This window comes from Netta rufina (assembly GCF_964035555.1).
Source record: "Netta rufina genome assembly, chromosome: 9".
NCBI lineage: Eukaryota > Metazoa > Chordata > Aves > Anseriformes > Anatidae > Netta > Netta rufina.
The window spans coordinates 11650887-11674178 of NC_140132.1; the positions used below are offsets into that span (position 1 = coordinate 11650887).

At 58.4% G+C, this 23292-nt stretch overlaps 1 protein-coding gene across 1 annotated transcript; it reads left to right on the forward strand.

Moving 5' to 3' along the window:
• The first annotated feature begins 443 nt into the window (after positions 1–443).
• IGF2BP2 (insulin like growth factor 2 mRNA binding protein 2) lies at positions 444–21810 on the forward strand. The gene is made up of 16 exons (XM_084292200.1): positions 444–743; positions 1205–1265; positions 8315–8363; positions 8820–8871; positions 9299–9362; positions 10788–11060; positions 14712–14846; positions 15066–15188; positions 15360–15495; positions 15677–15805; positions 17917–17985; positions 18169–18285; positions 18589–18663; positions 18837–18968; positions 19052–19165; positions 19705–21810. The coding sequence occupies exons 1-16, from the start codon at positions 554–556 to the stop codon at positions 19798–19800; spliced, it is 1815 nt and encodes a 604-aa protein (XP_084148326.1). The 5' UTR covers positions 444–553; the 3' UTR covers positions 19801–21810.
• The last annotated feature ends 1482 nt before the right edge of the window (positions 21811–23292 follow it).

The following is a 23292-nucleotide window of genomic DNA, read 5'->3' on the forward strand; positions in this document are numbered from 1 at the left end:
CTCTCCCTTCTTTTTTCTTTTCCCTTTTCTTTCCCCTTTCCTCCTTTCCCCTTTTTCCTTCCTTTCCTCTTCCTGCTCTCTCCCTTTCCTCTCCCTTCTTTTTTCTTTTCCCTTCTTTTCTTTTCCCTTCTCTTTTCCCTTCTCTGTTCCCTTTCTTCCTTTCCCCTTTCCTCCTTTCCCCTTTTCTCCTTCCCCCTTCCTTCCTTCCCCCTTCCTCCTTCCTCTCCTCTCCCCTCTCCCTCCCTCCCCTCTCCCTTCCCTTTGTTCCCCCCTCGCCGCCGCGACGCCCTGGGCCCCCTCCTCCCTCGGGGGGCTCCCTCCACGTGCGGGGCCGGGGCCGGGCCCCTGGCGGCGGCGGGCGGCGGGCGGAGGGCGGGGGCGGCCGGGCCGGGCTGGGCTGTGCGGGGCTCGGGGCGGCTCCTCCCGCTGCCCGGCGGCGGGGCGCTGTTGCAGGCGGCTGCGGGCCGGGCCGGGCGGGTGGCGCAGCGCCGTGCCCGTCTCGCTGCGCTTCTCTCTCTCCGGCCGCGGGGCGGGAGGAGCCGCGGGGCTCCCCATGAAGCGGCGGAGGATGAACAAGCTCTACATCGGCAACCTCAGCCCCGCCGCCACCGCCGACGACCTCAAGCGGCTCTTCGGGGACAGGAAGCTGCCCCTGGCCGGCCAGGTCCTGCTCAAGTCCGGCTACGCCTTCGTGGATTTCCCGGACCAGAACTGGGCCATCCGGGCCATCGAGACCCTCTCGGGTGAGCGGAGCCGCGGCCCCCCCCGGCTCCCCCCGCCGGGCCCCCCCCCGGCCGCCCCGCTCCCCCCCGGCCCGGCGGGCTCCGGCCCCGGCTGATTTTTCGCTGATTTTTTTCTCCGATTTTATTGAGGGGCAGCCGAGAGCCGGGCGACCCCCCCGGCCGTCCCCCCGGCACCCCCTCGCCCCCGGGCACCTTATTACGAGGTGCCCTGCCCCAACTCGCCGGGGGCGCCGAGCGGGGGGCGGCCGAAGGGGCGGCTGGGGGGGGGCAGCGCGGAGCCGGGCGGCGGCGGGAGAGGAGGGGGGGGGGAGCTTCTCCGGGGCTCGGGGGGGCTCGGGGAGAGTCGGACGAAGGGGATGAAGGCCTGGGGGGGTCGCTGGGGGGTCGTCCCGGGGAGAAACGGGGGTTTTGGGGGGGGGCGGCGGCGAGCCCCGCCGCCTCTGAGCCCGCTGTCCCCGCAGGTAAAGCGGAGCTGCACGGCAAAGTGCTGGAGGTGGATTACTCCGTGCCCAAAAAGCTCAGGTGAGGCGTGGGATGGTGGCGGGGGGGAAGGTGGGAGGGGGGGGGGGGGGACGCGAAATGGGGGGGGCGCACGCCCCACGCACACGCGTGGGGGGGCAGCGGCAGCAGCGCCGGGTTTTACTTTCGCTACGCTCCGCCGCCGAGCTGGGAGCTGGGGGGGACGACTGGGACAGCGCCGCCACCGCCCCTGGGGGCTGGGGGACAGGGGGGGGCGTGGGACCCCCACGCATGTTTTGCCCGGCCTCAGCCCCGATCCCCCGTTATGGGGAGCCCGGGGCTGGGGGCACCCCGGGGCTGCTCCCCGCCAGCCCCAGCCGGGATCGGCTTCCTGCCGGGAAGTAACAGCCCCGGCACCCAGAGCAGCGGCACGGGGAGCGATAGCAGGAGTGATAGCAGCAGCGATAGCAGCGATAGCAGCAGCGATAGCAGTGATCCAGGCGACAGGCACAGCCCCGAGCACCCTCCCGAGGATTCGCGCCGGGAGAAGTTGCGCGCTGCGGGCGGTCGCGTCCCCTCCGTCCAGCGATCCGGGTCCTTCCGTGTATTTTTAAAAATTATTTTACCTCTCTGTTTTTTGTTTTTTGTTTTTTTTTTTTTTCTCTATTTTTTTCCCTCTATTTTTCATCCTTATGCCCGCATCTTTCCATCTTTCCCCCCGCCTCCCAAAAAACCCGCTCCCGGGGCACTTTTCCTCCTCCCTTCAGGTGGGCGCCGGCGGTGCCGCTTTATAAAGAGCGGGGAACACCCCGACCCGCAGCCTTGCCCCCCAGCACCTCGTGGCAGCGGGGCCGGTGGTCCCAAATTCAGAGTTTCGGGGCTACGGTTGGTGCCGGAGACGTAATTTTGCAACGCGGTACCGGGGGGGGACACACATAAACACGGCGCGTTGTGTAATGGGGGCTCGGTGGGGAGCAGCTCGTGCCTGGCATCACGTGTGCCGCGGTGGGATGCGGGCTCTGACAGCGGGATTCCTTCGGCAGGGAGCACGCGCGCTTTTTACCTCCCAACCAAGCAGGCGAAGCCTCCCCCCCGCCTCCCCGCCGCGAGGTTTCGGAGCTCAGTCTCCTCCGGCAGCCTCGTGCCGCTCCGGCGGCCGCTTCTGGAGAGCGGCAGAGGCAGAAAGAGGGGTTTGGAGGGTGTCAGACCTTCATGATGGCCGATGGAAAGCAGGGGTTCGCCCTTACCCCCGTTCCCCATTGGGCTGCTGTGCTCGTAATTTCCCTGCCGAGTACAAAAAGGCATTTAAACAGCCCAGAAATAAATGCTTATTTCTTTGGCCGTAGACTGTTTTCAGCTCTCTCCAAGTTTTCTAACCCAGCCTGGCTCCCCAGCTCGTCGGCACCTCGTTTCGGGTCTCTTTTGCTCTCATCCAAAAACCCAAAACTCCAGCCTCAACGTTAGCACCCGCGGCCGGCAGGGCCGTGCCGTCGCCTCGGCAGATTAAAGGTTTGATTTTTATAACGCGATTTTTGGCGTGGAGCGGAGGCTCACGTGGTTGTGTTGTAGTTTTCCCCTGCCCCGGGATTAATCTGCAGTGAATTATTTTTATTGCCTTATACATATAGATATCCAAAAAAAATATATTTTGTTTGTTTGTTTTCTGCGTGTACGTGCTCAGCACAAAACACTGGTGCACAGGGGATGCTCGGTGTTTGCTGCACGGCGGTGGGGTTTGAGTGCAGTGCAGGAAGGGGATTTGATAAGAAATCAGCCCGAAAAAAAACACATCTGTGCATCGGGAACCTGCCGGGAGGGATTTCCTCGAGGAGCCTCCGAAGGCACAAAAGGACGCACGGTGCTGGAGGGAAGCGCAGGATTTGCCCGAATTTGTGCTTCACGAGTTAAAAATCGGTCAGCGCGCTGCAGCGCAAAGGGTTTGCCCTGCTGCAGGCATGATGGGAAATTACTGTGATTGTTTGGTGTTTGTATAAGCTGTGCTGTGCATCGGTGGGTTTAATTTTAAAAAAATATATGTATTTTTTTGGTAACGTCGGTTTGGAATTCACCGGGAACAGAGAATGTTGTTGTTTAGCTCCAGCCGGGCGAAGGAGCCCGGCTTCAGGGGTGTTTTGTGTCCAGAGCTGCGCCTCCGACCTCTGACCATCCTGCTGATGGGGAAAAAAAAGATAATAATAATTAATAATAATTAATAATAATCATCAGGATTGTTTGTGCGATGCTAACAGCAAAGCCCAAGCGCCCCCCGTGCAGGCTCGTGTACAAGTGCTGGCCGAAAGCAATGAGTTTAATCGGGAGCAGCGACGTGCCAGAGCCCCGCTTCGTGGCTCCCACGCGGCGAAATTTCCAGGCTCCGCATGGCCGAAGTGCCTTTTATTTTCTGCTCCCGCCGTCATTTTCCAATTTAACAATTTTCAAATGATGCTTCTGGAAAATAATCGGTTTGAAATGAGCTCCTAGGGGAGCTGCTGGAGCTCTCCGGTTCCAGCAGGAATTATCCTTAAATCTGTTAAATCGCAAAAAGGCTCGAGGCGGGGAGGGAAAGGCTGGCGTCGCGGCTGGGATTTAGCGGGGTCGCTGGAAAACCGTCCGGACGCCTCCGGCACGCCTGGGACGCGGAGTTTGGGGGTGAGAAGTCAGCCTTGGAGCTCGGTGTTTTCCCTGGCACTTTGGGCTAAAGGCAGAGTTTTTGCCAGCAAGGTGTGCTTCTCCACAAGCGGGGTTTGCGCCCATTTATTCCCACACCCGGCTGCATTTCACACTCATCTTTCCATCGTCTTCATTTATAATTTATTTTGTTTTGTTTTTTGTTTGTTTTTTTTTTTCATTGCATCCATGCTGTAGCACTTCGGGTGTGCTTTCTGGGGAGGGAATAATTTTTTTTCTGTGTTTTTTTTTTTTTTTTTTCCCCCCCCTACTTCCTTCCAAGCACAAGCTCTTCCATCTCTCCGCGGGCGTTATCTCCCTCCCTCATTATTGTTGTTATTGCTTAGTGTTGATTGCAGATGCTTGTTTAGGGGAGAGAAAACAGAAAACCCTTGTGCAAACTGACGCTTCTGCGCGTTGCTTTGTCGGGAAAAGCCTCGAGCATGGATGATTTGCACATACGCACGTGTCAGGAGCGGGTGGGTTCATCGCCAGCCTTAAATTCGGGGAAAAAACCTGCGGTTTTCGGTTAGTTTGCTCGTGAATAGCATTGAGCCTGCCGGAGATGTTTGGGGCATGGTGCGGTGGTTTGCTTCGGGTTGAAAATTAAATTCAAAGTGCTGAAAGTGCGTCGCTGAGGCTGCTGCTGTGGCCAGGGGCAACTTTCCTTGTTCCCTTTCCCAGGGGCGCAGCACGTGGCCAGGGTTGGCACCGCACGACGAGCTTTAAAAACAGCATTTCCCAGGAATAACCCATTACCCAGAGCGGCAGCGAGCTGGGAGTTTCACAAATCAGGGTTGCATCAGGATTAGGGTTGAAAAAAATGCCCTGGAATAAGCTGGAGAGCCAGGGGAGCCGATGGAGAGCCGCTTCCCACCGTGCAGCCGGCGCGGGGACGTGCAGTCCAGCCGGGGAAGGAGGTTTGCTGGGTGTTCAGCGGTTTTATTTTTATTCCTTTATTTTGTTTTATTTATTTTTTTAGTTCCCCATTTTTAACCAGGATATTTGTGGATCGGATTCCTGCAATGGAAACTCGGGGGGGATTTGTATGCCAGGAATTCGGGGTGGGCTGCAGGCTGCCTCTCGGTGACAGGAGAGGAATAATTGTTGTCCCCCCTTGTGTCCCAACGCAGAGCAGGAACGCGGAGGGGTGTTCACATTTGTTTTGTTTTGTTTTGTTTTTTTCCCTTTTTCTCCCTCTTAATCTTGAAAAGCCGTGACAGATGGACGCGGTTTCCCATTCAGCTCCCTCGTTAATACATCCCCAGGTCGCGGGGGTGCGTTCATCACGTGCCCTCCTTTCCCCCACCCCCTGCGCCCGAGGACAGGGCTTTAGCACGAATATATTTTAATTCCTTAAGAGCGTCAAGGCAAAGCCCCCGGAGCAGGCGCACCCGCGGTGCTCTCGGCCGCTGCTCAAAACTGGGGCAGCGTTTTAATGCTCGTCCATCCCCAAGCTGCTGCTGCCATCCCGGCAGCCAGGGCGGACGCAGAATTTGTCGAGGTGACCCCAAAACGAAACCGACGGAGGCAGGGAATCGTCAGCTGCTGTCGTCCGGGGGAGCGTGCTCGTGTCCGGCTGCAAATCGCTGGATGTGAGCGGTTGAGGTGGGCACGAGTTTGGGTACCGCCTGCTGTTTTTTACGATTTCGGTGGCATCATAATTTTTTTTTATATAGTTTTTTATTATAATCTTTCGCCTAGGACATTGGAGATGTTTTTCCAGGTGGAGCAAAGTTGCTGGCGGCAAAGAGAGAGTTGTGAAACCCCGCACCTCCTAAATGCCTTAGCGACGTTGGGAGGTTTTCACGAGCAAGCACTGAAACATTTTGTAAGGTGGAGGTGTGCAGATTGCCCCCTTCTGTTTGTTTCCCATTTCTCTAGAAATTTGGTTTTTGGCAGGAGCCACGGGGCTTTTCTTTAGCTACCCCGAATACCGATCCAACGTAGAAGGTGCTAAAGCCCCCTGATGGCTTTGTAACAGTAAAACAATGCACGGCGTGAATGGAAAAAAAATCCTCGTTTGGACAAAAAACCCTAAATAAAAACTAGCATTGGGAAAAACAGGAGCAGCAACGAGAGGGTGCTGGGGCTGCTCACATCTGTGCATCGAGGGCTGGTGCCTGGCACCCAAAGGGGCAGGGAGGGACCACGGCAGCATCGCCGTGTGGAAGCAGACAGTGACCCAGGTGGATATAAACCTGAATTCCCATCTCTTTAATGCTTGAAGCTGGTGCTTGGGGTTGTGTTTTTTTTTTTTTTTTTTTTTTTTGTCTCTTGGCCCTTGCCTCACGCGCTTGTGGATGGGGTTGTGCTGATGTGCTGTTGTGGGGCTCATTAGGTGTTTTTCCATAAACCGTATCCCCGTCGTTAGTGATTATTGGTGGTATTAATTCATACCAGCTTGCTGCAAAACATGTGGGGTGCAGTGGGGGTGATTCCTCACTAGTTCTGGTGTTGGGAGGCTGTTGGTGAGCAGCACAGGATTGTCATGGCCGTGGTCCCCCTGTGGGCCAGGTCCTCCTGACCGCCTCCTCCGTGGGGTGGGGTTGGATCAGCACAGCCCAGTGCTGGGGCCTGTGCTTGGGCCACAACAACCCCACACAGCGCTACAGGCTGGGGGCAGAGTGGCTGGGAAGCTGTGCAGAGGGAAGGGATCTGGGGGTGCTGATGGATGCTCGCCTGAACACGAGCCAGCAGTGTGCCCAGGTGGCCAAGAAGGCCAACGGCATCCTGGCTGTGTCAGGAGCAGTGCAGCCAGCAGGGCCGGGGAGGTGATCGTCCCCCTGGGCTCTGCTCTGGTGAGGCCGCACCTCGAGTGCTGGGTTCAGCTCTGGGCCCCTCACTGCCAGAAGGACATCGAGGCCCTGGAGCGTGTCCAGAGCAGGGCTATGAAGCTGGGGAAGGGCCTGGGACACAAGTGCTGTGAGGAGTGGCTGAGGGAGCTGGGAGGGGTTGGTCTGGAGAAGAGGAGGCTCAGGGGAGACCTCATTGCTCTCTGCAACTGCCTGAAAGGAAGCTGTGGGGAGCTGGGGGTCGGCCTCTTCTCACAGGTAACCAGTGATAGGACCTGGGAATGGCCTCAAGCTGTGCCAGGGGAGGTTCAGGTTGAAATGAGGAGACATTTCTGTCAGAAAGAGCAGTCAGGCACTGGGACGGGTTGCCCAGGGAGGTGGTGGAGTCACCGTCCCTGGGGGTGTTCAAGGAGAGGTTGGACGTGGTGCTTGGGGACAGGGTTCAGTGGTGACAGTGGTGGTAGGGGGGTGGTTGGGCCAGGTGGTCTTGGAGGGCTCTTCCAACCCTAGTGATTCTGTGACCCTATGAGATGGGGTGGGATGGGATAGGGTGGAGTAGGATGGGATGGATGGGATGAAGCAGGATGAGATGGGGTAGGATGGGATGGGATTGGTGAATTGTGGTAGGATGAGATGCAGTAGGATGGGTGGAATGGGATAGGATGGGATGGGTGTAGGATGGGTGGGATAGGATGGGACAGGTAAAGTTGGATAAAATGGGATGGGTAGGGTTGGATAGGATGGGAGAGGTTGGATAGGTGGAATGAGAGCAGGTGGGATGGGATGGGATGGGATGGGCAGGATGAGATGAATCTTGCTCCTTGCCATGCGAGCTCTGCACCCAGCCCTGAAATCCCTGGTGGCAGCTGGGAGCAGAGAGGTCCGTGGCCGCTGGAGGAGTGGGCTCTGGGAGTGCTGTAGGAGATGTCTTTGGCTCTGGCTTCCCCACTTCTTCCAGCACCTGATTGCTTCTGGCTGGCAGAGCCCCCTTCAGGGGAGGCTGCGAACCAGGGGGATGGTGGGGGCCGTGCGTTTTCCTCAAGCAGGGGCAAAGCTGGGCAGAGCGGGCACGACCTCCTCCTGCTACTGGGCTTCCAAAACCCGCGTGTGCTGGGAGGTGTTTTGGCAGGGAAACCAGTCCCCGCTGCTGGAGGAGGTGGTCCTGCTCTGTCCTGCCCGGGTTCAGCGGTCGTGCAGCTGTGTGTCAGCTCCGTGAGCCACTCTTGGCTGAAAATAGCAGCAAAAAGGGAAAAAATAACAGTCTGGCGGAGGAAATTCGCTAAGGAGGGATTGCAAATGCTGCTCGGGATGGGCAGTGCGTGAGTTTTGTCCCAAAACTTCCCGAGTGCGTCTTGCAGGTTGTCTGGGGAGGTGCTGGGTGGCTCTTTCCCCTTGGGGGGTCCCTGGCCATGCCCCGAGGTGGCACCACGTGGGGCTGGAAGCGCCGCTCACCTCCAGGTGCCTCCTCCACGGACGTGCATTTCGGTTTCTCCACTAAAAGCCGACAGGTGATGCCGGGAACTGCTGGAGAGCAGCAGCACGCGGCTCGGAAAGTGGGGTGCCATCTCAAGGTCTCACCATCTTGCTCCCAGAAAGCCTCCAGTAGTCGCTGCCCTCCTGTGACCGTAACCCGGGGCTTTGTCTTTGCAGGAGCAGAAAGATCCAGATCCGAAACATCCCCCCCCACCTGCAGTGGGAGGTAAGCAGCGCCATGCTCCCGTCCCGCCCCCTCCAGAGGCTGGGCCACCCCAAAAGCACCCCACTGCACCTCCTCCATCACGCAGCACGAGCTTGGGCTGCCAGGGCACGTGGTCTGCACAGAGTCCTGTTGCCTTCCCAGTATCCCCAGTAGGGAGGCAGAGAGTGAACTGGGCTCCATCTCCCACCTGCCTGGGGCTCGCTGCTCTGAGCAGAGGGGCCTGGCGGGGTGCAGGGTGGGTGAAGGTGGCCCTACAGGCGGGTGGAGATGTCTTGAGGATGGCTCTGAGCACGTGGGACCCCGCGGGTTAGAGCGAAGCAAGGCACCGCAGAGCGGAGGAGCCCTGCTGGAGATGGCCCAGCCCGAGTTTCGTGCTGGGAGGCAGGCAGGGTGTGAGCCAGGCTGGCAGAGGACGCCTGCCTGCCTCACCTGCCTGGTCTGCTGCTCTCTCCCCAGGTGCTGGATGGCCTCTTAGCCCAGTACGGGACGGTGGAGAATGTAGAGCAAGGTAAGATGGCCCCGCACGGTCCTCACCTGCCCGAGAGCCCCAGTGCCATGCCCCAGCTCAGCCTGTGCTGGAAAAGCCCCTCTCAGCAGAACCCAGCAGGGTGCAATGTGGCTGTCCCAGTGGGTTGTGCTGGGCTGAGGTGGTTTTCCTTGAACAGTCGCCTGCTGGCAGCTCAGGCTTTGGGTAGCGACCTCAGCCCAGCACAGGGCATCTCCTTTGCTGCTCCTCGTGCCAGGGAGGAGATAAATCCATGGTGCTGGACAAGTGCAGACCGCAGGCAGTGGCTGGGCCCCCCCATGAGAAAGGCGTTGTGCTCCCACCCCCTGTGTCAGCCCTCCACCACGGCGTGGGGCACTGGGGGCTGGGAACAGCGGTGAGGGCCACCTCCTCCTGCCCCCTAACGCTCCCCGTCTTGCTTCTCCCCCAGTTAACACAGACACAGAAACAGCAGTTGTCAACGTAACGTATGCGACGAAAGAAGAAGCAAAAGTGTAAGTGGCTTTTTTTTTTTTTTTCTTTCCCATTTTGTCTGTATTTTTGATTTTTCCCGGGAACACAGCAAAGTACTGCGTGGGGCTTGGAGTTGTCCGCATCAGCCATGTTTGCTTTTTCTCCTGCTCCAAAGACCTGGTGGGGGCTGGTGTGGCCATGTGCTGAGGACAGATTTTGTCCTCGGCACCGTGGTACTCTCCGTAGAAGCATCAGGGGAGAGTAGACCTGGGGTGCTCCACGCCCCATTGCCCTCTCATGGACCTTCCAGGCAAGACAAATTCCCAACCAACCACCCGAATTTCCCCAGTGAAGTTCAGCTCCGTTCCCCTGCCATTTTTCCAGGCTGCACCATCCTTTATTTTTCTTCTTGACTTTTCCCTCCCCTTTGTGGGGTTGTTTCCAAGCTCTTTCAGCTTCAAGTGTGTAAAGGGCTGCCCGCCCCACAGCCCTTTTCCTGTCCCCTCTTCCTCTGTGCTGTCTCCTCCTGCCCCCAAGGGGCTCTTGGCTGTGTCGTTTGCAATTCCCTTTGGACCCCATCTTTCCTACAAGCCTGCAGGTCCTCTTTGGGGTCCCAGTGGCCTTGCCTTCAGGGAGCAAAGCACTCTAAGATAGCAGAGTCAGGTTAGGTAAGCACAGCCCATCAGAGTCATCTTCCTGGACTGGAAGTTCAGACCTAAACTGGGAACGTGCTGTGGTGGTCACTGGTACAGCCACATGGCTCGAGCAGCTGGAGAGGTGGAATATGGTGAGGGAGGTGGGAGAGGGGGTGGTCATTTAGGGCAAAGTCAAGTTAGAGACCAAGATTCGCAAAGACTCCACTCCTGCTTCCTGGAGCTAAGTGAAACCATCTGAGCAGCTCCCAGAAGGCTTCCAAAACGCCCCCCTGCCCTGGAGAAGGGGGAATTTGGGTTCATCAGTGACTGGTTAGGGACGCGAGAGGGAGGTGGGGGTCAGCGACCAGTCTGCAGGGGTTGAGAGCAGCAGAGGGCAAATCAGCGGCGCGTTGTGTGGAGACCCAAAGAAATGCCACCCATCAAGAAGAACCTCAAGAGGACAGAAGAACCTGGGGTAGGCACCGTGCAAAGACGTGCCTGAAGGCTTGCTGCATCCAGCAGAGGAAAAATGTACAAAAAACTAAGAGTTAGTCAGAAATGCAAGCTGCAGCTTTGCAGGATGGCAGCAGAGACAGATGCCCCGAGGTGTGGTAGGTCTGACCTCGAGGCTTTACTGGTGGACACTCCAGCAGTTTCCCACCTGAGTTGGCCCAGCACGTAGTCAAAGCTGGGTGTGTGTTGCCTGATGAGTTTTGTCTTCTTTCTCCTGTGGACCTGGGGGGAAGGAGGACGCTGGGCTGGTGCCCTGCGAGGAGAGGCGCTGGGGGTGCCACCTGCCTCTCACCCTCCCCTCCTCTCCCTGCCTTGCAGAGCAATTGAGAAGCTCAGCGGCCACCAGCTTGAGAGCTATTCCTTCAAGGTTTCCTACATCCCGGATGAAGAGGTGAGCTCCCCTCCGCCCCCCCAGCGATCCCGCCGCGGGGGCCACTCTTCCAGGGAGCAGGGCTCCTCCCCGGGGGGCTCCTCGCAGCCCAAACAGCTCGATTTCCCACTGCGGATGCTGGTGCCCACGCAGTTTGTTGGTGCGATCATAGGAAAGGAGGGCTTGACCATAAAGAACCTAACTAAGCAAACCCAGTCCAAGTAAGTACCTCGAATGGTTTTGTTTCCTTCCACGGGACTCCGTTGGGTCCACTTGCTTTCGGCTCTCAGCGAACGTTGTATTTTTGGGGTGTAGCTTCAGGAGAGGGCGGCGAGCTTCCCTCATCGTGGGGTGGCAGCCTGTGGGGTCTAGACAGCTCAGCCCCGTTTCCCCAACCCATCCTTACTGGCCTGGGGGGTTAGGAGGGGGAGCACATGCTGAAAATGACCAGAAACGGGGTTTTTAAAGCCTAATGCTTTACAAAGCAGGAGAGGCTGGATCCTGCGAGCCCGGGAGCCAGCCCCAAAACAGGTGTGCTCGCTGCTTGCCAGCCAGCATTGCTTGGCTCATGTAGCTCTTGCCCTGCAGAAATAGCTTGGGACGAGGCTTTGGAGAGAAAGGGCAGATTTGGGGATATAATGGGGATCCTAGAGGCAGCAGTGACACTGCCCTTGGGCTTTGCTCATGCTGCAGCGCCCTGTAAGGGCGAGAGATGTTGCACAGGGGGAAAGGGAGCACCAATGGGCTTTTTGTAGGTAGCAATTTGAAGCCTTTTTTTTGCTATCTAATGGTTTTTTATTTTTGAAGAAAAAAAAAAATATATGAGGACTGTCTTGTTGAAGTTTTCCATGTTTCTCATGTCGATGTTTACATTGATTGCATGGTTTTCCTGCACGCTTTGTTCCTGCCCAGATGTGTTTGTGTTTAACCCAAAGCTGTCTTCTCCCATGTTCATCATCCTGAACCCGGTGACCCCACAGGACATGGGACTCCTGTACCAGAACATCCTCCAGGGCGTCCTATCTCTCAGAGAAGCTTTGAGAGGAAATTACTTAAATCAGAATAGCGCATCCACTTGAGCCGAATTTGTTCCGGACCCAGCTGGTGCTCAGCTGTCTCTGAAACACGCTGACCACTACTGAGCCTTGCCGCACGGCTCCCGGCGTGCGTGGCCCCGTGGTGTGCCCAGCAGAGTAGCGTAGAGCACAGCATAGCTCAGGAGGATGCTCTCTTTGCTGGTGCTCGCCCCTGCCAGCAGCAGGCAAAGACCGGTGCCCGAGCCTGCCTGTTCTGGTACGAAAAGTTAACCTCCAGCCTGGGTAAGAGAAATGTTTGAAGATTTGCATGCCTGTGTCCCTTGGGCTGAACCCAGTGCTCAACCTCTGCTCCCCTTGCTCGTCACCATCCCCTGCTCTGGTGGCTCGCGGGCGTTGGGTTGTAGAGAGGTCCCTGTTGGTAAAAAGAGGTTTGTATGGAAAGGGGGTGGCCCCGCAGGAGGGTGAGGAGCCCGGGCTCACTGGGGAGCGTGGCCACCTCGCAGCCGTGGAGGCACCTGCTGCCCTCCCAGCTGCAACGTGCGCCGTGCTCAGGTCCGTCCTGGGCCTCCAGCCCTTCTCCAGGTGAGTCCCCGGGTGCGTTCGGCAGCGGGTGCGCCCTCGCCCTTGCCACGTGAGACTGGAAAGTTTTCCTTTGCAAGCCCTGACTCCCACCCTGCACCTGGCGAGGAGGATGGGGGACACGGTTCCTCCCAAAACGCTGCTGCCTGGGGGCAGCTCCTGCTGCGGAGCCCTTCCACCCTTGCGGGTTGACCTCCCGGGTCCCCCGTCCCGAAGACACCATGCCGCAGAGGAAGGCCACGCTTCGTGCTCTCACCTGTCCAGGCCAGCCCTAGGAGGCTGCAGTGGGCCACCACTTCTGCTCCAGCCTCGTGCACGCAGCCCATGCAGTCACAGGAGGCTGCAGCCTTCGGTTTTGGGCTGTCAACCATCCTCTTCCTCGGCCGTCCTCTCCTCTGTCCTCCCATCGGACTGGAGCCGTGCCGCAGCAGCACTGGGACGTGCTGGGAAGCCTGGAGCCCTCCTCAGCCCTCCTGCTCTTTGGAGCAGGGCGTGCTTGGATGCAGCAGCCCCTTCCTGGCGCCCCAGCTCCTCCCTGCACACTGAGCTGGAACTCATGCCCAGGTTGTGGTGGCTTGCAGGCCAGCAGGAATCATGGCCATGCCCGGCCCTGTGCTTCTCCGGGATGCTTGGCATTTCAGAGCCTCCGTCCAGCTCATTCGCAGCTCTCAGCCCCTCTTTGGCACCAAGGCACGGCCGTGTGCCCCATCTCCACCATCCTCAGCTGCTTCTGGGTCTGAGAAGCCGTGCTGGACCAAGGTACAGACCCGCTCAGAGGCACGTCGTGGTACGCTTGCCTTCCCCCCGGCTGCGGGAGGCAGTGGAGCTCCCCATGGCACGGGGCTCAGGATCAGCCTCTGAAGAACCAGGTCCCCTGAGTCAACCTGATGGAGCTCCACAGCTGGGAGCATCCCGGAGGGTGTCACACACGAGTGGCAGTGCGTGGCTTGGTCCCCGTGTGCCTCCAGCACCCCAGTGTTCGGTCTCCTGCTCCAGCTGACGCCACGGAAGATCTGCTGGAGCGACGCAGCAGTCCGACTGTGTCCCCTTTCCCTCCCCGGTGCTTAGATGAGACCACCTTGGGGTCCCTTTTGGAGCTGGCAGGCTTTCCCCTTAGCTCAGGGTTTCCCTGCTGCTCCCCCTCTCCCTGTCGATGAAGTCTTCTTGGTCCTACGTGGTGGTCGGTGAACTCATCTAGGAGGTGACCCCTGCAAACCCCCCAGGACCCAGCATCGCCCCAGCGTTGTGCAGGGGGGCACTGCACCACGGCCTCGGCCTTGCTCGCACAGCAGCACCCCCGGGCAGTGGGGTCAGGACGTGGACCCCTTGCAAGAACAGGAACTTGGCCGTTGGCAGAGGGCACGGTGGTGGAGCCGGACACGTGGCGCTGGGGGCAACTACGGCACCTCCCCAGAAGATGGGGGCTGGCACGGCCCTGGGTGTGACGGGGACCCCAAGGGCAGGATGGCCACATGGAGTTATCCTCCAGCAGGATGAAGGCTTGGTGGAGAAGGAGAAGAGATTGCTTACACATCACCCATGTCCTTCAAGGCACGTGGTTCGTGTCTCAGAGCCCTGCTTTCCTCTCTCAGGGCCCTGGCCGGGTGCGGGGGTGCAGCGAGGAGCGAGCTGGAGGCCCTGCCTCCCTCCTGCCACCCCCAGGGAAGGAGCAGAGCAGCCAGAGCATGGCCTTGGCCAGTGCACAAGGGAAAACTTTCTGGTCTCATGGGGACGGGCGTGAGTACGAGCGCTGTTGTCTGTGTGACTCCGTGCCCAGACAGCCACGGGTAAGTCGTCCCTGTCCCAGAGGACCTGCAGCGCTGGTGGCAGCTGCTGAGCAGCCTCGGGTGCTGTGCACGGAGAGGCTGAGGTTGGAAGGGACCTCTGGGGACCTAGAACCCGGGCTCCTGCTCCAGCGGGACAGGCGTCAAAGACAGGGCAGGTGGCTGAGGGCTTGGTGCTGTGGAGGAGATGTTCTGCCCCGTCTTGGTGTTGGATGGTGGTTGGCACCCTGCAGTCCCCATGCAGACCTCAGACCGTAGAGGCACGTGTAGGCCAAACCTGATCCAAGCCAACTGAAGCCAAGTGCTGGCAGTAGGCGTATGTCAGCAGGACCCAGGTTCAGCCCAAAGACCGAGCAGATGTTGAGAGGAGCCTGTTGGTGAACAGCCAGTTGAGCTCCCGAGCTCTCGAAAGCCTTCTTGCGACAACAGCCACGTCTCAGGGGGCTTCTCTCTGCTGGTTGTGTCACCGTAGGGTTGACATCCATCGGAAGGAGAATGCTGGCGCTGCCGAGAAGCCCATCACCATCCACGCAACGCCCGAGGGCTGCTCCGAAGCGTGTCGCATGATCCTTGATATCATGCAGAAGGAAGCTGACGAAACCAAATCGTAAGTGCGACGTTCGCTGGCTTAACAAAACCCTCGGGTTTGCTTGTCAGTTGCCATGGAGTTGAGGAGCTCGGGTGGCTGTGCAGGCAAGCTCGGAGAGCAACACCTCAGAAAATAGATGGTTCTTCTGTTCCTCCCACCGCATCGCTGCTGCCCCTTGCTGGAGATGGGCTTACGGGCCGGATGGGCCTTGAGGTTTTCCTTTCTCCCCTGTTTTAGAGCAGAAGAGATCCCCTTGAAAATCCTAGCTCACAACAGTCTGGTGGGGAGGTTGATTGGCAAAGAGGGCCGCAACCTCAAGAAGATCGAGCAGGACACGGGGACGAAGATCACCATCTCGCCGTAAGTCCTGCTGCTCGCCGGGTGCAACCCGCGGGCAGTGGCATGGGGGGGAAGTCGTGCTGCCCTGGGGTGGGGGGGCCCTCCTCTCATTTGGCGTTTTTTCTTTATTTTGGCCTGAAAAAAAAAAAAAGACGTGTAACAGCATCTCCCTTCTGTCTGCGCGCGGGCTAGTTTGCAGGATTTGACCATTTACAACCCCGAGCGGACCATCACGGTGAAGGGCAGCACGGAAGCGTGTTCCAACGCGGAGGTGGAGATCATGAAGAAGCTGCGAGAGGCCTACGAGAACGACGTTGTGGCTGTCAATGTGAGCCCCCGGCCTGCCCCTCGACATCCCTCTGCTTCAGGGCTGCTGCTGGGGCAACCAGAAAAATACGTGGGGGGTGTGGGGGGCTCAGTCTGTCAGGGAAAGGGCCACAACGTTTGCCAAGGACCCCCAAGACCCCACTCGACCTTCAGCCCTTCTCTCTGTGTCTTTACCTCTCTAGCAACAAGCCAACCTGATCCCAGGACTGAACCTCAGCGCTCTGGGCATCTTCTCGACAGGGCTTTCCATGCTCCCGTCCTCCGCGGGGGCCCGAGGCGCTGCTGCGGCCACCCCTTACCACCCATTTGCAGTAAGTGCAAGAGAATCTGGGGCGTGGGGGGCTCGCTCGTGGGAGCAGGGTGGTCTCTGGGCCCTCCCAGCTCTTGGGTTTGGGCGGGTGCTGTGGCTGTAGGGGCCATCTCGTGGGGAGCCTTGAACAAGCACCCCAACCCCCGGCTGTTTTGGGAAGGTCCCAGCAGCCAAGTGGAGAAGACAGAGGCAGAGCGTGGCTTGTCCCTCCTCGCACGTAGCTCCCTGGGTGGAACGGCTGGGTCCCGATGTCGTGCTGAGCTCGGTCTCGCTTCTGTCTTAGGCTCGCCAGCTCTGGAGGGTGGCTCTCTGCTCTTAGCTTGCATTCTCCACACTGAGGCAGGAGCTAGAGGCTGCTGGTGCCGGCAGGAGGGGCGGTGGAGGTGCTCCCTGTCCTGCACTCACACCCAGGTGCTGCAGGCTGGGTTGTGCCCCACGGGCACAGTCCTTGGACAACCTGAGAGGGGCTGAACCATGGCAGGACCCACGGGCATCATGCTGGGTGTGCAGAGCGTGGCTGGGAAGGGGGCGAGCGGTGCCTTAAGGCTTGGTGCCTTCATGCCCCAGCACTCAGGGGGTCCTGCCTCTGAGAGCTTGTCTTCAGACAGATGCGCTGCTAGAAACTCATTTTTTTTGACGTGATCCAGGTCCCTTTGGCCTTTCCGTGGTGCAGAAGTCTCCTAAGTTGCAAGTGCAGGGGCAATCTCATGAAGGAGAGGTAGCGAGGTGTGTCTGCGATGTGCTTCTGCAGCCAGGGCTGGGGAGCAGCCCCACCGTGCTGCCCGGGATGTGGTGCCTACATCCACGTGTCCGGGAAGGGCTGCGGGGACACAGGCCAGGCACGTGTGGCAGCCCACGAGGATGGTGGGCAGGAGATGAGCAGCCACCAGTCCTGTTGGCTGACGGGGAGAGAAGGTTCCCCTGTCCCCCAGCACCTGCAGAGCACCCTCAGGGTGACCGAGTGACAGGGCTTAAACCCGCGAAGCTGTCCCAGCTCTGCGGTCTGTTTCCCTCTAAATATTTCTGCTGGGATGCTTGAAATGCAGGGAGGACGCCTCAGCGCCCGTTAATTTACTTGTACTGTTTTCTTTTTCTGGCACCGCCAGCAGCAGAGTGGTCGGAGGAGAACGGTGAGTGCTGAGCCCGTGGCGGGCTCGCGGTGCGATGAGGCGGATGAGTGCGACCCCGGGGCTCGTGGCCACGCGTGGTGGCCCCAGAGGGGTCCCCTTCCCCTGGGCGTTGCTGAATTCAGGGCAGAGGAGCAGTGAAACGGGCTAAAAGCGGAGGGAGCCCCTTCCCTTTCTGCTTTCAGCCTCCAGAGCAGGAGGGGAGGTGTCTCAGCACAGGTTGTGTCCGTGGGGCGGTCGGTCGGTCTGTGTGTGCCTGTGGAGCGGGGGTGCTCTGCCTGATGCTCTGAGAGCCTTTGGGAAGAGCTGTGTCGGAGCACTGCGGTGTCGGTTGTTGCTCCACGAGCTGCAAGGTCCCTTTAGGCAGCCTCCTCCAGTGCAGGCTCCTTGACCCCAAACATCACCCCAAACAGGGAAAAATGAATGGGAAGTAGGCTCCCAGCTGGCTCCTTTCCCCCACATACCGTGGTTCGCGTGTCGGAGCGATGGCCGTGGGGGCAACCCAGAGCTTTGGAGTGGCGCAGAGCGTGGGGGACAGGGAAGGAGGCTCGGGGTGAGAGGGGGAGGCTGGGGTGGTGCTGAGGTCTCTGTGCCTGTGAGGCTGTGCAGGGAGGAGCTGTGCCTACTGCCAGGAGCTGCGCCGGGGCCTCGGGTACTTGGGACAGGGTGCTGGTGAGGGCCCCTTGAGGCATGGGGAGAGACACGTGGCTTTGTCCCTGTCCCTGTCCCAGCCTGGCTGTGTCCTGCCGGCTGTTGGGGCAGTGTCAGCGCCAGCCTTCACTTTTTCTCCTCTGACCCTGAAAAAGGGAAACGGTCGTGGGTTCAGTTCTCGCCAAAGCTTCTCCACTGGGCACCGACACTGCTCACAGCGCTGTTTCGGCTTTGGTTCATGAGCTGAGGGTGTCCCCATGTCCCTTCCTTGTTGGGGCCAGGGTGCACAGTGCAGCAGGGCCCTCACTGACTCTCGCCCCCTCTCCCCCCACAGAGCTCCTCGGCGTACCTCTCGGGGCTGTACGGAGCCTCCCCGGTCGGTGCCTTCCCACACCAGCACCCCGTAAGTCCTCCCCCACCCGCATCCCCTGTGGGGTGCCCCCTCCCTGCTGTCCCCAGGGCAGGGATGCTGCTTGGGGTGGCACACCTAGCCGGCGATTTTAGGGCCTGGGTTGGCGCGCTGGGAAGGGGGGAAAGGGAAAACGACAGAATTAAGGAAAACCCCTCGCTCTGCTCTCCCTGCCAGCTCCCGGAGCAGGAGGTTGTCAACTTGTTCATCCCGACGCAGGCGGTGGGGGCCATCATCGGGAAGAAGGGGCAGCACATCAAGCAGCTGGCGCGATTCGCCGGCGCCTCCATCAAGGTGAGCTGAGGTCTCGTGCCTGGGCGGCTCCTGACGAGGTGGTGGAGAAGGGGTGCCCCGAAAGAGGGGTGCTGCTGCCAGCGAGCCCCCTCCCCGCAGCTCTCCGCACGGGTCCCCATGGCCGGGGGCTGCAGGGATGCTGCAGGTGCACAGCAGCCGAGCACAGGTTTAACCCCCCAGATGGATGGGTGTGCACCAGAAGTGGCGCTGAGCTGGTTTTCCCCTCCCTGGAGGGGACAAATGGCTTAGTGAGGGGACGAAAGGCTTGGCGAGCCTCTCTCACGCGCCCCCTCCATTTTGCAGATTGCCCCGGCAGAAGGTCCCGACGCCAGCGAGCGGATGGTCATCATCACGGGGCCGCCTGAGGCTCAGTTCAAGGTGGGCTTGGGTGTTGGGGACATGACTTGAGAGCCCCCTGAGGGCGGGGGGACACTTGGCTTGGTGCTGGGCACCCCGGGTCAGGGCAGAACCCTGCAGGGTCCACGGGCTCGATGCTCCTGGCTCGGAACCACCGCTTTGGCTTCATTTCACATCGCTCCCCCTTCTCGCAGGCCCAGGGGCGAATATTTGGGAAGCTGAAAGAAGAAAACTTCTTTAACCCCAAAGAAGAGGTGAAGCTTGAAGCCCACATCAAGGTGCCTTCCTTCGCAGCTGGCCGCGTGATAGGCAAAGGTGGCAAAACGGTACGTGGGGGCGCAGCGGCGGCGGGGCTGGGCCCACCGGGGGGTGGCCACCCCGAAAATGAGGGCTCTGTCCCCTGCTGCAGGTGAACGAGCTGCAGAACTTAACGAGCGCAGAAGTCATCGTGCCACGAGACCAAACCCCAGATGAGAACGAGGAGGTCATCGTTAAAATCATCGGGCATTTCTTTGCCAGCCAGGTGAGGGCTTTGCCGCATCGATGTGACCGTTCCTGCCTGGGTTCGGTCTCCAGGAGGCCGGCCCCACGCCTGGCTCCCTCAGCACCCTTTTCCTGGTGGCTGCCTTGCATCCAACGGTGTCTCAGCAGCTCTCCCCAGTGGTGCTAGCACTGAAATTAAGGCTAGGCTTAATCGAGCTAAAAATACCCATCTCGGGCTCGCCATGGAAGGCGCACAAGTTGAAAACCCGCAGTGTAAAGGCTCGGCCCCGGCCTCAGCTTGCAGCTGTTGGAGCCGTCGCCGGCGGCACCGCTTCGCCAGCTGCCCTGGGAGAGGCACAAGAGCAAAACTGCTCCTTGTGTGCCCGGCCCCTCACTGAGAGCCTCGAGCGGGGAGAGGCTCAGGTGTGGGAGCACCTGCTCGGCCCAGGAGGGAGCGCAGGGTGCCCTCAAGCTGCTCGGGGCTTCGGGTGCTCATTTCAGAAGCCCGTGGCTGTGCCGCAGTCCCCATCCCAGCCCCCCAACCTCATCCTGACCCCCCGCCTCTCGCTTTCTCCCCAGACTGCACAGCGCAAGATCAGGGAAATCGTCCAGCAGGTGAAGCAGCAGGAGCAGAAACACGCTCAGGGAGCCCCGGCCTCGCAGCACAGCAAGTGAGGCTCCCGCCGTGTGCCGGCCAGCACCGCCCGATGAATGTAGCCCTGCCACCCAGCGGGCAGGGAGCAAACCAAAGAGCCCCCGAGGCGCGGGGACGGGCACGGGGACGGCTGCGGCTCCCCACGCACCGGCGCCAACGCCGCAGCACTCGGCCGCTCGCCCCGGGGCGCTGCGGGCTCTCTCCATCCCACAGCCTCCACCTGACTCGACTCCCGACGCTATCCCTTTAGTTGGACTAACATAGGCAGAGGGTTTTGGATTTTTTGTGTTTTTTTTTTTTAATTGTTTTTATTTTTTACCTGAAAACGACTCATTTCGCAAACCGTTCTCTGTCCAGGCGTGGCCGGGTGAGTGGAGGAGCCTGTCCGGCGTGCAGCGCCCGTGAGGGTAATATATTTTAGAATTAATATATCAATAACAAAACTAACGCCGATTTTAAATTTTTGTAAGATTTTTTTTTAATTTTTTTTTTTTTTTTAATTTCAGAGGGGTCACGCGATGTTTGTTTTTAGCAAAAGCAGGCTTTTTTAGACTTTTAAGGAAAGGAGCTAGTCCATTGGTTCTCTAATGCACAGTAGAGCAGAGTTGTAGGATTGCCAGCAGGAACAAAAATAATTAACCAAGTGTTAAAAAGCGATTTCTTAAGGGCTTTGAGAAGAGCAGTGCCATGGGGAGTGCCTGTGTGAGCCAACAGAAGGGATACCGTCTCCTAGAGGAGGACCCTCTCCCTTTCACACGCCCTTTCCTCTTTGCTTCACAGAGTCCAAAACTGGGTTTTGCATCTGTTCTGCCCCCCCGCCCTGTCCATCTGTCCGTCTTTCTCTCCATCACCGCCAGACAAAGCCGTGCTCAACCTTAGCACCCCCCCAAAAACCAGCCTGCCCCATGGTCCAGCCCGCAGAGAACAAACTTCCCCCGTGGCTCTTTGGGGACGAATCCCCCCTTTTTTTAGTTTTGGTGTTGGAGGGAGAGGAGAGAAAAACAAGGGGGGAAAAGATTTACAAAACGTTGTTGGCCCAGGGCTTGAAGAAAGAACCTAGCAAAAGTTTCTACAAGAATGCAACATGCATACACACACACACACACACACACACACACAAACACACACACAAAAAAACTACCTCAGGTTTTCGTACCTCAGCACCTTGCGCTTGTGTTTCCCTTTTAGAGATTTTTGTATGCCTTGTAAAACTGATAGTTGGAGCATTTTTTTATTTTTGTAATAAAAACGAGTTGGAAAACGATCTCGACCAAGTCAGCTGCGAGGCGGGAGGAGGAAACCAGCCCACGCGTCCGAGAGCTCTTCTGTAGTCTCCTGCTAGCTGAGAGCCAGTGGCCATTCCTTCGGAGAAAGCTTGAGAAATGTTTAAAAAAAAAAAAAAAAAAAAAGGAAAAAAAAGCACAAAACAGGTAAAAGAAAAAAAAAAAAAAAAAGAACAACAGCAATGAAGTCCAACCAGCAAGAGAAAGGACCAGGGCCGACCACCCGAGCCCGGCAAGGTGCTGAAGGCTGAGCCCGTGCCAGCGACGTACTGACAGACTGCAATGCCAGTTTTTGTCTACTGCAAAGTGTTCTGTGAAAAAAGCCAACGACAACAAACAAACAAAAATATATCCAGCTAACAAGAGCCTGAGCTTGCTCTCCGTTGCTTTCTTTCCAGTGCCCTGTGGTGGTCATGGCCGTGCCGAGAGCGGGGTGGGCAGCAGGTGCCTGGCTGGGAAGGGTGGGATAAACAAGAGGGTGAGGGCTTTTTTGGGGGTGTTTTTCTTTTTTTTTTTTTTTTAATCTTTTGTTTTAAATCCAGCAGCAGGGATGCGCTGATGACAAAAGTGTGGGGGGTTTCATGGGTCCATGTCCCATCCTCCACCATCTCCAGTGCACAGCATCTTCATTGCTGGCCTTGGGGCTTGAAGTTGACCCAAGAGGCTTGGGACCAGCCCCAACCTCCCACATCCCCCTCCGGGGCTGCAGCAGCCTCACCCTGGGCCAGGTTTCACGCCCAGACTGGGGCCGTGTATTTGGGTTTTAGTTTGGGGTGGTGGTGGTAATACAAGGGCACGGAGGTGGGTGCTAAAGAGAATTAAACGACCTGACTCACGCAGCAGTGAGGGATCAGGCTCCTTCCCTCCAGCTCAAAGCAGCTCCCTTGTCACACCTCCATCCATCCTTCGTGAAGGTGCAGGGAACAGAAAGTTCCCCCCTCCGCCTACAGTCTGGTGCTGCAGAAGCACTCACCCAAAGCGGGTCGGTTCCAGTGGGTGCTTTGCCCCCACGCCCCCAGCCCCAGACAGCCCGGAACGACTGCTCCTGCCCTGACTGCTGGGCTCTGGGGCAGAGCCACGCTCAGCAGTGTTTTCAAGGACGGGTTTGATCCAGACGTGCTGTCTGAGCCCCCCAGCCGCCTTCCTGTGAGTAAGGAGCACGTCAGCAGGCAGCTGACGGCACCAGAAGCGCACGAAGCAGGACGCAGAGCAGCCCCCCTCTCCCTCCTCCCTGCCCAGGGAGCGCACAGCATTACTCACGCTGCGGCGCAGGCCTCCGGCGTGCTCTCGAGTCAGCACTGGAAGACTTAAGGGATGATTTCTCACCCTGGGATGTCCTCAGAACATCTTATAAGGGCATAAGGAACCAAGCCACAGCTGAAGGTCCACATCCCATGGGATGACCTCGCAGACAGAGGGGGCATTCAGCGAGACGCACACGGTTTTCTCCATGACCTCACAGAACGAGGCTTTCGACAGCCACAGACACACAGCACAGTCAGCTCCTGGTGAGGCTTACAGCACCCTTCAGGGGTGCTTTGCAGTTCTTACTGGGAATGCACCAGCTGCTCGCCCCTCCAGCACCACGCTGCTGCTTCCATCTAACGTGTGAGCCGCCTCTTCCTTCAGGGGCGCGTACGAGGAGGACTTGGAAAGCACCCTCGTATCACACTTCCACCACCAGTCCTTCTGTGGGGGTTGTTTTGTCGTCACTTTTTTTTTTTCCAAAGCAAATTTCTGCTTCCATAAGCAGAAGACTACAGGGTCAGCCTCCAAATTATGTTTGCCACACGTCAGGAGGTGAAGCTAACACAAAGGATACTTGAAGCATTCAGCTACCAGGCCCTAACGTTAATCAACAGATGAAATCTTCCAAGTCCTCAGGGAATCCAGGGGGGATTAAATATCTCATGTAAGGACAAAACACGACAGATTGCCTTTGTAATAGTTGTCTCTTCAGAGGATCTCCTCTGATTTTGTGACGGATTAAGCTAATCAGTTTGAAAGCAAAGACTGAGCCAGCTCCTGCCCCACAACACAGATAAACCAACTCAGCAGCTCTCCCAGGAGAGCAGCTCCTCTGGTGAGTAGCAGCAGCGTGAAAGCTGAGCAAGGACAGAGGGGATGTCCCAGAAATCAGCATCTGCCCTGGAGCTGAGGAGAGGAAACACCTCGTCACCAGCCAGGAATCACTTCACATTACGGAGACCGTGCCATCTAACATTACAG